Source organism: Gaeumannomyces tritici, assembly GCF_000145635.1.
Source record: "Gaeumannomyces tritici R3-111a-1 unplaced genomic scaffold supercont2.1, whole genome shotgun sequence".
Taxonomy (NCBI): Eukaryota; Fungi; Ascomycota; class Sordariomycetes; order Magnaporthales; family Magnaporthaceae; genus Gaeumannomyces; species Gaeumannomyces tritici.
In genome coordinates, this window is record NW_008804545.1 from 118,001 (window position 1) to 130,507 (window position 12,507).

Genomic DNA, 12,507 nt, shown 5'->3' on the forward strand with positions numbered 1-12,507 from the left:
GCCGGCCTCGGGCGCAAATCTCCAGGGCCAGCTAGCATTGTGCGCTTATCCCAGAAGCCAGCTCAGCCGGGCCGCATCATGCGCCGTGTCCAGCCACTCAGCCGCCTTTGTTGACCACATTGGCGCTGGCCAACTGGCATCGGTGTGATGCCCCTGCCTAAGCTGTGCCGCCAACAGTCCCGCCCGCGAAATGTGACAAGCTATCGAATCACCCGCATACTACATCGGTCACGAGGCGATTGCGGGTATCCACATCTCGGCCTTCAGAAGTCGCCGTGTTTGGCACTGAAGAGTCTGAAGGCGTCGGCAGGTAACAGAGCCGCACTTGCCAGCCTGCATCGACATGCCCCATATTCCATATGTGTTCCGCGGGAGGCGAGTGCCTCCTGTCTCCCAAAAGTGCCGCTTTTATCGCTTCAGATTCTCAAGAGTCTCTGACCCTTCCTATCTGCTGTTATCGCACACGTTGGTCGAGCCTGTTCTCCCTGTGCTCTATGAGGCTATCTATACAACGCACGTGGGTGAGTGGACCCAGAAGAGCCAAAAGAAGCCACGGAAGAAGGTGCTACAGATCCAAAGTTCCAGCAAAAGACGGTTGTGTGTTTGGGCTGAAGATCCGTCTGCTGTGATGCCTCGACGGAGAGCCGCCCAGCCACCGTCCGGGTTGAACACGGGAGCCTCACTTGCACACTTACTTTGTCGCATGTGGCCACGGGCACTCGAAGCTCAGTCCCACTCGCTGCCCAGGTCGGGCTAACAACAAGCCGAGGGCTGGAAAGCTTACACCCCTTTCCCCGCCTTCACAATATCTGGCATTTGGGCTCAAGCCAAAGCCGCACTTTTGCCCCATAAACGAGAAGGCGGGCTGCGGAGGCGGCGTTGTTGGTTCCGACGATGCTATCAACCTCAGTGCGGCGGATATTGGTCTCTTGGCAAACCTCGCATGGCTTCCTCGGCCCAATGCACCCTGTTGTCATGTGTGTGGCCTTAAGTCCGAGAACAAGGCCATCTCCGTCTTGAGAGTCCGCTCCTTAACGTCTCCCTTGTTGACGTGTCCCTCATCCTCTGGACAAAGCGGGATTCACCGCATTTCGGCCTATGGGATGTGCAAGCTTTCTCTTCATCCCGTCCAGCATGGGCCACACATCTCGTATCTATCCTATCTACATGTCACTCTACCTACCCGGGCGTGTCAGATCAAGTGGCTGCGTGATGGGATCGCTTCTTGGCGTTTTGTTTTTCCGCACATTGGGAGGGGGGCTACAGATATTAATATCAGCCTATGCGACTCCTAAACGTGGCTTCCCGGCCGGCCAGGGGTCCCGCTCCATCTCTTTCCAGCAGCCATGTGCTTGCGATCGTATTTCCTCGGAGTCGCGGATGAGGCGCCGCGCTCTTGGCCGAGATGACGCTGCCTCCCGAGACATGGTCACGGAGGTGCGTGACAACAAACGGGATAAATTGCTCTCTTGTTAGCTGACCAATGGCGTTTCCGGCAGGGCATGTCCGGCACAGAATCTCCGACGTCGTCGACGTGAATGGCCGGGGTTGTTGATTGTGTCACGTCGGGTTGGTGGCAACTTCAATGTGGCGATTTCGCCGTGTTAGTCACTCGGCGCGAGCCCGGGTCGGACCGACTTTCAGCTCCTGTTCAAGATGCGCCATTTTTACTTGCTCAGCTCTGGACATCCTAACTCGCTTGTCCTTGTAGGAAGATGATTATTCAATCCCGTTGCCGCTCTCCTACCTCTATATGCTACGCCCACACAAAGTGCCAAGGGCCTCACTAGCTTCAGACTTGGCACCGCCCGAATCCATTTGTGCGGCTCAGCGCCCGGCCGGCCTTTCGAATCTCACAGTTGCAAGGTATGTCATATTTTCGCGCCGCCTCCTGCCGCTTATGGCCACCCAGGCAATTAAGTCTGGATCTCGTGACAGCTTCATGTGCCCCTAGTACCTCGCTAGGACAGCATACGAGCGTCAGCCGCCGAAGGAGTACAGTAGGCTGGATGGGCGAGTTCACCGACACCATACTGGCTGCGCCATTCGTATGGAAAGCGGAAGTTTGATGGGTATGACAGAGCCTCAAAACATCAGTCTCGGGGGACGCCCCAGCCGTACACCAAGCCCGATGCTAATGCAACCCCGCACGCAGTGGTGTGATTGGTTGACTCGTTCCTGGGACCAGACTGCATCTTTGGTCATGATTACATATCTAATTCGGCCAAGACACCATAACGGCGACAAACCGCGCCAGCTCAATATATGATACGAATTACCCATCGTCACGCGAGCACTGCAACCTGGCAAAATGTCTCAACAAGGGCCCGTCGGACTTGGCTCCGCTGAGGTTCTAGTTGATACCGTCCTCGAGGTCCGCACGGGCAAGATGCGGAGTTTCGAGGAAATAAACGTGCAGACAGGGATTTTCAAAACGCCACATGATGGCGCGATGCACGTCGGAGAGATGGGCATCGAGGGCGACGAGCACGACTACACTTTCCACGGCGGCGTCGACAAGGCCGTCCATGCCTGTGAGCGGGGGGTGATCAGCCTTGGCGCCCAGTCCCGAGGACGTGGTTGCGCATAGATGGCTCTATCTATCTGACTCTGGGCCACATGCGAGAAGCTGACGTCAAGGTACCGTCGCCAGATTGCTCAGCGCACTACCCCAGCTGGCAGGCCGAGTTCCCATCGGCGGCGGCGCTCTTCGCGCCGGGCGCGTTCGGGGAGAACCTGGTGCTGGGGCGCATGAGCGAGCGCAGCGTCTGCATCGGCGACGTGGTCGAGGTCGGGCCGGAGCTGCGGCTGCAGGTGTCGCTGCCGCGCCAGCCGTGCTTCAAGCTCAACCACCGGTTCCGCATCAAGGACTTTGCCCCCAACACGTGGCGCCTCAGCCGCACCGGCTGGTACTACCGCGTGCTGCGGCCGGGCAGCGTCCGGGCCGGGGACGAGGTCCGGCTCGTGGAGCGCCGACATCCGACCTGGACCATCGAGCGCGTGCAGGAATACTTGCACCGCGACCCGGGCAACGGGCCCATGAACGAGGAGCTCGCCTCGATCCCCGAGTTCGGCGACGAGTGCGCGGGCGCCTTCAGGCGGCGCGTGGCCAAGCAGAGGGCCAAGGAGCGCAGGGCCGAGACGGCGGCCGAGGAGGCCCTGCAGTGGCGCGAGTTCCGCATCGTGGAGAAGAGGCGCCAGACGCCGCGCGTCGTGTCCTTCATCCTGGAGGCGACCGAGCCGGTCGAGGACCCGGAGCTCGCTCCCGGGTCGCACGTCAAGCTCAGGCTGGGCAACGGGCTCGTGCGCAACTACTCGGTCGTGTCGGGCTCGCTCAACCGGTTCGAGCTGGGCGTCGCGCTCGCCGCCGACGGCCGCGGCGCGTCCCGGCACCTGCACGAGGCGGCGGCCGAGGGCGACGTGGTGGCGGTGGGGCGCTTCACGGCGGGCGTGCCGCGCGCGCCGTCGGCGAGCAACCACGTCTTCGTAGCCGGCGGCATCGGCCTCACGGCCTTTTTGGCCCTCGTCGAGAAGATGCGCGACGTCCACCTGAGCGCCACGCTGCACTACGCCGTCCGCTCGGCCGCCGCTGGCGACGTGCCGTTCCGCGACCGCGTCGACGCCCTCGCCGCGCGTGACGGCGCCCTCGTACTATACGCGGCCGACGCCGGCCGCAGGCTCGACATTGGAAAAATCGTCGCCTCCCTGCCCTGGAACTCGCAGCTGTACTTTTGCGGCCCGCGCCGCATGATGGACGAGGCGCTGCGCGTGACGCGCGCCGCCGGCCTGGGCGGGCGCGAGGTGCACTTTGAGGCCTTTGAGGCCGACGCCTCGGGCGACCCGTTCGAGGCCGTGGTCGTCAAGAAGGCCGCCACTGCCAAGGGGGAGGAGGAGAAGGAGGTTACGCTACAGGTGGGTGCCGAGGAGACGTTGCTCGAGGTCATGCAGAAGGAGTTTGGCGTCGACGCGGCGCCGTCGAGCTGCGAGGTCGGCAACTGCGGCACCTGCAAGATACGACTCGTGGCAGGGCAGGTCGACCACCGCGGCACGGCCTTGACGGAGGACGAGAAGAAAGCTGCCGGGCACATGCTGCCGTGCGTCAGCCGCGGCGTGGGCAGGATCGTGGTCGAGATCTGAGCCATGACATGACAAGGGGAGGAGGGGAAAAGTCCAAAACTTCCGGATTAGGTAGCTTTCCCCAAGCGCCTAGAGGCTTGGCCGGGACGACGGAATATACGCCTCACAGTTGGGGTTTCCACCCTTTTCTTGGCCCGGGACTCGCGTCGGCACAGGCTCACTTGTTCGCCTCTGCTTGTGCTGTTAAGAGGACGCCTTTCCTCGCTAGTGGTCATTGCTCTTTAGTGATGCATCGGCTAGCGGCCCCTGATTCCCTGCTTCCGCTGCTGCTTAAAATTCTTGTTTTTATCTCTCATAATTCGTTACTCGCCACTTGACCACCGATACATAATACACAGATTCCTGAAAACCAATACTCCAGCCAAAATCCACGCTATACTCCGCTATGAAACTCCCTGAATGCAATGTCGGCGGGTGTGAGCCCTTTCTTCTTCTTTTCACCTTTTCACCTTTTATCTCTTTTTTCTTTTTTCCCCCTCACTTGAGCTCAGTTCTTGTTGGGTATCATTCTTCTCAAACAATCGAAGCAGCCTTGCCTGGCCGTCTGTCGCCGCCGACGTACAAGACGATGGCGACGGAGCCGACGACGCACCAGAGTGAGATGGCCCAGGTGTAGGTCGACCAGCCCACGCCCGAAACGAGGTAGCCGCCCATGAGGCCGCCGCAGGTCTCCCCGAGCGCATAAAAGGTGGTAAACAGTCCATACTGTGAAGGTGATCCCAAGTCAGCAAACCGAATCGTGGAGGTGCGCCGTTTTGCGGGGTGATGGACCGGCGGATTATACTCACAGCAGCCCCATAGACTCCCTTTTTCCCCCACATCCCCGGATCTGCGGCCTCGGCGTCCTGGATTGCGTATGTGATCTCGGCCATCAGGGGCTGGATTCACGACTAAGTTAGTCGGTGCTTTTTCTTCCTTATTTTCAATGACGCATCCACTGGGAAGACTTACCGAGTCGGCCATCCCCATAGTGATTCCCAGCACGGTTAGGAGCGCCATTAGCGTGACCTTTGGGCCAGGGTGCTGTCGATCTCGGCAAACCGCAGGCAGGCCAGGACCGGGATGGAGAGCAGGAAGCCGATAAACGAGGGCCACTTGGCGCCGTACTTGTCCGAAATTGCGCCTATCCTGCACGCCGCGGGAAAAAACGATACACGTCAGAAAATGGGCAAACGGCGGTGTTGGGGGTTTCGGAGAAAAGAGACAAGAAACTTACACCGGCGATAACAGGCTCGGGAGCATAGATGCGAGCAGGACGAGCCCGGCCGCGGTCGAGTTCCAGCCGTACGTGTTCTTGACAAAGAGCGGCACGGTGACCTCGAGCGAGACGATGACGGCCGCATGCACGGCGACGCCGGCCAGGGTGGCGAGCATGCGCGGGGACTTGATGAGGCGGACGTAGCGGTGGTTCGCCAGCCCCCCCTTGGGCGCGGCGTCCAGCTGGGCCGGGGCCGCCGCCGCTGTGGTGGCCGCGACCACGATCTTCTTCTCCTGCTCGCCGGCCGCGTCGGGGGCGGACGAGGTGCCCGAGTCGGACTGCGAGCCGGCGGAATCCTCAACGACCTCGGGCAGCCACTGGGCCGCGTGGCGCTTCTCGATCATGAGCAGGCGGAGCACAATGTCCAAGACGATCAGGGCGAAGGGGACCGAGTAGACCGAGTAGTAGCCGTGGGTCTCGTACAGGACGCCGACGATGAGGGGCGAGACGAGCAGGCCGCCCGACAGGGCGATGCTGATGTAGTCCATGAAGAGGCCGATGCTGGGGCCGGCCGTGTCGTGCTTGCTACAACATACCTGGCGCTGACTCTCGGGCTCGCCCGTCTGCGCTGACAAGGCCAAGGGGATGACAGGTAGGATGAGGCCGTAGAGGAATGAGTCGACAAAAACGGCCAGCACGACGGTGACGAGGATGATGATGGCCGGCTTGGCGTGATGTGATGGGGTTTCGTCTTTCCGGCCTGCGACTGGGAGAGCGGCAGGCGTCCCTTATACGTGGTGATGTATTCCGACATCAAGCTGCGGCATGGCCGGTTACAGAGGCAATAATCACACCAATACTGGCTGACTAGCCGGCGCTCGTAGTCATCAAGCCATAGACGGCAGCTGGCGCGCATGGCCTGCGCCCTCGGGCGCCGAGATAGCATCGCCTGGACGAGGTCGGCGGCACCTCGAGGCCAGTCCCATGTCGAGGCCCAGCCTGACACGGGCATGACACCAATCGGTCAAGCGTGGGGCATAGGCTATAGAGGTCTATATAGCGATTTCTCGGCACCCGATCAGAGGTTCGGTGTAAGCGAAACAGGGTGAATCTGATCGAGGCTCGTCTCGTCTTATCCTTGGGTGCACTCGGGAGGAATATGCCGATGTGCGAACCTGCTTCTCGATGAGGTATGCACACACGCAAAACTCGCAGCGGCAGAGAGGTGCCAAGCCAGCCGCGCTGTCGAACGCGTAGATGAATATAATTGACAGACCGTTGCCAAGGGGGTTTCAGGCAAGTATGTGGGCTTCTACTTCTAACCGGCTTCATTACTACCTACTATGGAGAGCACGCTATCCAGCACCTGCCTGGGACCCGTGTACTCTGGGGAGTTAAAGCCAACTACCGGCCGGGGCAGGGGAGGCATTCGTTGTGCGTTTCTGGGCTCGGATGGTGCAGACTCAGGGGCAGCAGAGTCCCAGCTGCTGCCCTGATGTTAGAGGATGGTCACCCATATATTGATACCAATATCGAGGGTTGCCAACAGAGGAGGCCAGACCTGACGTCGGAGGGAGGGCGGAAATGATAACGTTGCCTGGTCACACTAATATGACTGCGGCAGCCAGCAAAACGGCGATTGCTGGTTAAGGAATGCGAGAACGGTTGTCTAGGTGGCGGCTAGACCTGGGGATGCTAGTGGGTAGTTTGGCGCCAGGAAGACCCCGTGTGGCAGTCAGATGAGAATGACGATCGATCAGGAGAAGGTCGCTGCATTTGAGTGCCGCAAGTTGCCTCTGGAGGGCCGCGTGTTTGTCAGTGGCTCCAGGTGTTGGTTCTAGGATAGCCTAGTTGGCACATGCCGAACGAAAGCGTGCAGTCCGGACGAACCTAACGCACAGCCAAAGGGATACAAGGGATAAAGAAGAGACAGAAAAAAGAAAAAATAGTATCGCAGATGAGGAAAAGAAGGTAATGAAATGAAATCAATTTAGCTAGCCCCCGCTGAGCAGCCTCCACGGAGACTCTCTGACGTGCCCGCGACGGTGGTTGGGCATTTCTATCTGGCCGCGTTGCGCCGGCTCTGGCTATCTAGGTGCAGGGGAAAGTTATGACCACGGGGCAACTGAGGAAAAGAAGGTATGTAGGAAGCAGGAACGAGATAGTCCTATAGGATAGGCTGTAATAGACAACCACTTGATCTATCGAGGCTCCAATAGCATTGCCCAGCCTGCCTGTTTCTTGGCGGCAGTGGTGCGGTTCGCCACGCTCTGGCATAGGCCCACATAGAGACTGTGGGGCTGCGATAAGATCGCAGGACCCCAGCAAGAAATTTTCCAAATCGGCGCCTGAGCGCGTTTCTGGCCGTTTTGTCGTGACGATGCTCAATCCTAGAAATCCCAGACCACAAGTTCCAGGCTCTCAATCGCGTACCCCAAGCCCTCGCCACATCTTTCTGTTCCTACAGCACCGCCGCGGGACCTCCCTTTTTCCCGCCCCGGCTCGGAGCCCGCAACCTTGTCTTGGAACTTCAAGGCCCCAGCCTCGACTCTTCCGACTCTGCTCTGGTCCGTCCCCTCGGCCCGAGCCATGGGGGCTAGAACCGCGACGGTATCAGGGGCCACGGCCGCATCAGGGGTCGTGCCAGCCATGCTCGGTGACTTCTCTGTCCTGCCCGTCGTCTTCCCCGCCTCGCCCGCCTACCCCCACGCCGCTGTGCACCACGTCTACCTGAGACGCCACACTCCCAAGATCCCAACCCCCGACGATGATCGGTCTCTATTTCTGGCCAACGTCCCCGCAGACAGCACCTCGGCACACTTTCGGGCCGTGTTCGCTGCCCTCGTGGGCGCCGGCAAGTTCGAGGACATGACGTTCCTCGACGACCAGAAGCGCAGTAAATGCGCTTCCTTGCTGCCGTCCCAGGCGGTCCGTCTAGCCCGGGCAGCGCACAACTCCAACAAGAGGAAAAGAGGCGAGGTGGAGGACGACGACGAGGCCGCAGAGCTCCAAGCCGCTAGAACGCTGTTGGAGACATGGCCGCGACGGCTGAGACGCAGCGGCAGCACAGCAGTGGCCATCATGGCTGACGAACGTAGTGTCAGCCTGGCCCTAAAGGCCATTGCAAAGGCTCACAAAACCAAAAAGTATCCCGTCTGGGGTGTCCATGGCGATTCCAAGGACGCCCCGCCACCCTTGGGCGCTCCCTGGCTGCGCGGCCACAACCAGCTTTCGTTCCCGGACCGCGAGCTGGTGGAGTCGGCCGTCAACTCCTTCTTTACCCTATTCAACAAGCGCGAGCGCGAGGCTACTGAGCTTTCCAAGAGGCTGCGTAACGAGCCCGACGCTGATGGCTTCATTACGGTAACGCGCGGAGGGTCGTCGAGGACGGCCCCGGTCAGCAGGGAGGAGGCAGAGCGGACGAGGCAGCGCCTGGCCGAGAGGGAGGAGCGTCGCAAGGCGGAGCTGTCGGGCGGCTTCTACCGCTTCCAGCAGCGGGAGAAGCAAAAGGCGGAGCACGACGCGCTTGCTCGCCGCTTCGAGGACGACAGGTCCAAGCTGCAACAGCTCAGGGAGAAGCGGAAGCTCAAGCCCGAGACGTGACTTGGCACGGCATGAAGCGTGAAATCCACCCGCGGCGCCGTCTTCATGGCGTCACACAACTGCTCGCATTAGCAGTTTTGGGCAAGAAACACAGGTGAGCCCATTTTTTTGCCCTGTCCCTTGATACCTCCTAGGCTCGCCAACCAACCTACATCGCGTGATGACTGCCGCGGGGCCATCGAACACTCCCTGGTCTCGGCTGCTCCTCGGAGCGGACGAGGCCGTAAGAGGATGTATGCCGAAAGCAACCGCGTTACCAAAATCTTCTCAAATATGTCTGAACGATGCTACTTGGCGCTTTGCTTGCATTTTGTCTTGGCTGTGTTTGTCTTGATGATGCTAACTGCTATAGACGTAGGCCTCCGCGGCACAGCGGCGGTAGAAATGATTCTGTCTCTGCCTCCGAAATCACGAGATGTGAAACATGCCGATCATCGAGTCGACCGTGGCAGGCATACCGCGGGCTCGGTCATGGAGTATGCGACGGGGCGCTTGTCAAACTGCAAAAACACTTCCGAGATGGGATACTGCAGACGTTTCTCGGTAGAGAAGCAGTAACATGCGAATACCTGATCAGGAAATAAGCTGTTGCCAAGACGTTGTAACAGTTTGTTGATAGTCCAACCAAACATATGGATTTTCGCCCTTGTTTCTTCCTTCTTTCCTTTTATACTACCCATGGCCACCACCCGTTCGTCAACTCGGTGGCAGTCGTATTCTACACCCTCATCCTGGCTAGCGTGTGAAAATAAAACTGCTACAAACCCCACATGGCAGCCCCATTTCCCAACAAAGCCGAACTCTCACGAGATCCGACATGGTGTAGCTCTGTGACATGCGGCTCTCACCATCCGTACCACGTGGCCGTCCCAACCAACGTGTCCGTAGCTAGCGTCTGGCCATGCCATGTTTGCTCCTGTCGGTCCTCATTTCCCGTCAAGCGTGATAAGCAAGCCCTCCACGTGGCTTTGACCTCCTAGCGGCCATGACGCCGACGGGCCACCGCAGCAGGGCGGAGCCCTACGACCCCCATCCCGTCCCCTCGGTGGGCCAGCGACGGCCACACGCATCATAAAGCTCCCGCCGCCACGGTGAGTCAACAATCACAACGCAAGCGATCATCCGATATGGTGTAGTGGCTAACATCCGGCACTCTCAACCGACCTCCCAGTCCCGAGTCCTGCCGAGCCCGGGGTTCGATTCCCCGTATCGGAGCCATCGCCCGGTTAGCTCAATCGGTAGAGCGTGAGACTCTTAATCTCAAGGTTGCGGGTTCGACCCCCGCATCGGGCTCAATTCCCGGTGCGCCTGTACAGGCATATCGTACCTTTTTTTTTTTTGCTATTTTTATGCGTTATTGTTTATTTTGTAAGGCAGGTAGTTGGTTGTTGGGTTGGGTATTTTGTCCTAACCTCCTTTCTTATATTTTTGGACAGGTTAGGACGTTATACGTTCCGGATCGTTTGCTCGTCCATCCCTTCGTTATATCGTACACTGCTCATCATCTTTTCACACCCCCACAACACCCTTAGCCCGCCGCCTCTACAGCCTCCTCGTCGTCCAGATATCGGTCGCCGTATTCAGTAACAACCCACAAACAAAATTCCTCCCACGCAACGGCCCACTCCTTGAGCCGTTTGGCCTTGATGCCCTCCCCTAGTGACGCCTCCTTGATCCCCTTGACCCAGGTGGCATCGTCCTCGTCCTCGAACGCGGCCCAGCGCACGCTGTTCTCGGCCAGCGACCCCAGCCCCGCCAGGCCGAGGTTGTCCCACCCCTGCAGGGCCTGCCAAAAGTCATGCGTGGCGCCGGCCGTGTCGTGGCCGAGCATGCCCGGGTCGTCGTTGCTGAGGGCGCAGGGGATCCCCCTGGCCAGCAGGGCCGGGAGCGGGTGCGACAGCACGCTCGAGCACAGGCGCAGCACCTCGTTGCTGATGGGGCAGCTCTCGATGAGGATGCGGCGCTCGCGCACGAGCTCGATCAGGAGCGGGTGCTTGTAGAGCGAGAAGCCGTGGCCGACGCGGCGCGCGCCCAGCAGCACCGCGTCGAACAGGTTGCCGTCCGTGTCGGTGCCGTCGCCGAGCGTCTCGCCCGCGTGCAGGAACAGCGGGATCTGCACCCCTTCCTCTGCACATAACTTGCGGAACCAGGCCAGGATGGGGAACAGGTCCTTGAGGGGAGGGCCCTTGTCCTCCTGCCCGACCACGTCGTAGCCGGCCACGAGGTGCGGGAACGCGCGCTTGGTCTCGACGCACAGCACCATGTCGGACGCCATGGACCGGGCGGGCGCGGCGCGGTGCGACGACCAGATCATGCGTAGGCCCCAAAAGGACGGGTTCTCCTCCTTGAAGCGCGCCACCTCCTCGTCGATGACGGTGAACATGTGCATGTAGTCCTCCTCGGGCCGGTCGCGGCCCTCGCGGCAGTAGTCGAGCGGCCACGTGTGGCGGAACTCGGCCCAGGCCACGCCGTCGTCGTGCAGCAGGCGCAGCACGCGGCGCAGAAAGGCGCGGAACACGGGCTCGTAGTGCAGCATGGACCCCGTGATCTGGAAGCAGCGCATGAACTTTGCCCAGATGTGGTCCTGCCCGTGGTGCTGCTCCGTCGCGTCGGTGCGCGAGATGGTGACGCGCGACTTGAGCCAGGCCTCGAACGCCGCCCGTCCTCCTCCCCCGCCGCCGTCGCTGCCGCCGCCGCCGCCGCCGGGGAACGTGTCGGCGGCCCGCGCGGCCGGCACAAACGTCCCCGGCACGTAGTCCTCGGACCAGATGTCCATCCCCTCGGCGCCCGGCGGCGTCGCCCTCAGGAACCGAAACACAGGCGCGCAGTCCGCCCGCGCCTCGGCCGTGGCGAGGTCCGAATCGGCGCAGGCGACGTGCATGCCGGGCGTGGCGAGCACCTCCGCGATCAGGAAGCCCATGTCGACCATGGCGTCGTTGTGGGCGTGCAGCAGGGCGCCCTTGGGCATGCGGCGCGCGACGCGCCACAGGTCCGTCGTCTCCATGGCGTCCTTGGCGAGCCCGAACATCATGCCCGGGTGCACCGTCACGCGCCCGGCCTCGCGCACCGCGATGGCCTCCTCGAGCCCGGCGTTCCACACGCGCGCGCTCTCGGCCGCCCGCATCCGCTCCACCACCCCGCACGCCCGCCGCGCGATGGGCGACAGCGCCTGCCGGAACGCGTGGTCGCTCCGCTGCCGCGCCTCCTGCGCCGCCAGCCCGGCGCGCCCCTCGAGGTACTTTTGCACCAGCCCGTCCGTCGGCCGCGGTATCTCCTTTTCCGTCTCGGCCCACTCCTCGTCCGAGAAGACCGCCATCTTGTGTTTGTGGGGTTGTTTCGTGTCGTTCCGTTTAGCTCTGTTCAGTCAGATGCGGTGTTCATGTCATTGAATACATGTATTGAGGCCTGGCTACAGGAGACCAGTCTGTTGTTGCTGAATGGTGGGGTTTACCGCTGTAGCCCGCGGGGACAGCTCCCCTACAGGGCAGGTGCTAGCAATACGTCGGGGGTAGTGGGTCCGCCGTAGATACCAGACTCAGTTGCTGACAATTCGTGTATGTACTAGTTGG

At 60.8% G+C, this 12,507-nt stretch overlaps 4 protein-coding genes and 2 non-coding genes across 6 annotated transcripts; 4 read left to right on the top strand and 2 right to left on the bottom strand.

Annotated features, from left to right (window-relative positions):
- Positions 1–425: 425 nt before the first annotated feature.
- Positions 426–7,550, top strand: GGTG_00037 (hypothetical protein). The gene is made up of 3 exons (XM_009217776.1): positions 426–1,437; positions 1,500–2,072; positions 2,156–7,550. The coding sequence occupies exon 3, from the start codon at positions 2,620–2,622 to the stop codon at positions 4,135–4,137; it is 1,518 nt and encodes a 505-aa protein (XP_009216040.1). The 5' UTR covers positions 426–1,437; positions 1,500–2,072; positions 2,156–2,619; the 3' UTR covers positions 4,138–7,550.
- GGTG_00038 (membrane transporter) lies at positions 5,136–6,347 on the bottom strand (the record flags this gene model as incomplete). The annotated part of the gene is made up of 3 exons (XM_009217777.1): positions 5,136–5,265; positions 5,354–6,122; positions 6,188–6,347. The coding sequence occupies 3 exons, from the start codon at positions 6,345–6,347 to the stop codon at positions 5,136–5,138; spliced, it is 1,059 nt and encodes a 352-aa protein (XP_009216041.1).
- Positions 7,551–7,697: 147 nt separating the features above from the next.
- GGTG_00039 (hypothetical protein) lies at positions 7,698–9,778 on the top strand. Its single transcript, XM_009217778.1, has 2 exons — positions 7,698–9,032; positions 9,291–9,778. Exon 1 carries the CDS (start codon positions 7,925–7,927, stop codon positions 8,936–8,938), a length of 1,014 nt encoding a protein of 337 aa, XP_009216042.1. The 5' UTR covers positions 7,698–7,924; the 3' UTR covers positions 8,939–9,032; positions 9,291–9,778.
- A 281-nt stretch (positions 9,779–10,059) lies between these two features.
- Positions 10,060–10,153, top strand: GGTG_20000. Its single transcript has one exon. It is a non-coding gene; the product is annotated as a tRNA-Glu (tRNA).
- Positions 10,154–10,158: 5 nt separating this feature from the next.
- On the top strand, positions 10,159–10,231 carry GGTG_20001. Its single transcript has one exon. It is a non-coding gene; the product is annotated as a tRNA-Lys (tRNA).
- A 235-nt stretch (positions 10,232–10,466) lies between these two features.
- On the bottom strand, positions 10,467–12,254 carry GGTG_00040 (hypothetical protein; the record flags this gene model as incomplete). The annotated part of the gene is made up of 1 exon (XM_009217779.1): positions 10,467–12,254. One exon carries the CDS (start codon positions 12,252–12,254, stop codon positions 10,467–10,469), a length of 1,788 nt encoding a protein of 595 aa, XP_009216043.1.
- Between the last annotated feature and the right edge of the window lie 253 nt (positions 12,255–12,507).

What these genes read in the sequence shown, in the direction of transcription:
- GGTG_00039 (XM_009217778.1), top strand. Translation starts at nt 7,925, where the DNA reads ATGGGGGCTAGAACCGCGACGGTATCAGGGGCCACGGCCGCATCAGGG.
- GGTG_00037 (XM_009217776.1), top strand. Translation starts at nt 2,620, where the DNA reads ATGCGAGAAGCTGACGTCAAGGTACCGTCGCCAGATTGCTCAGCGCAC.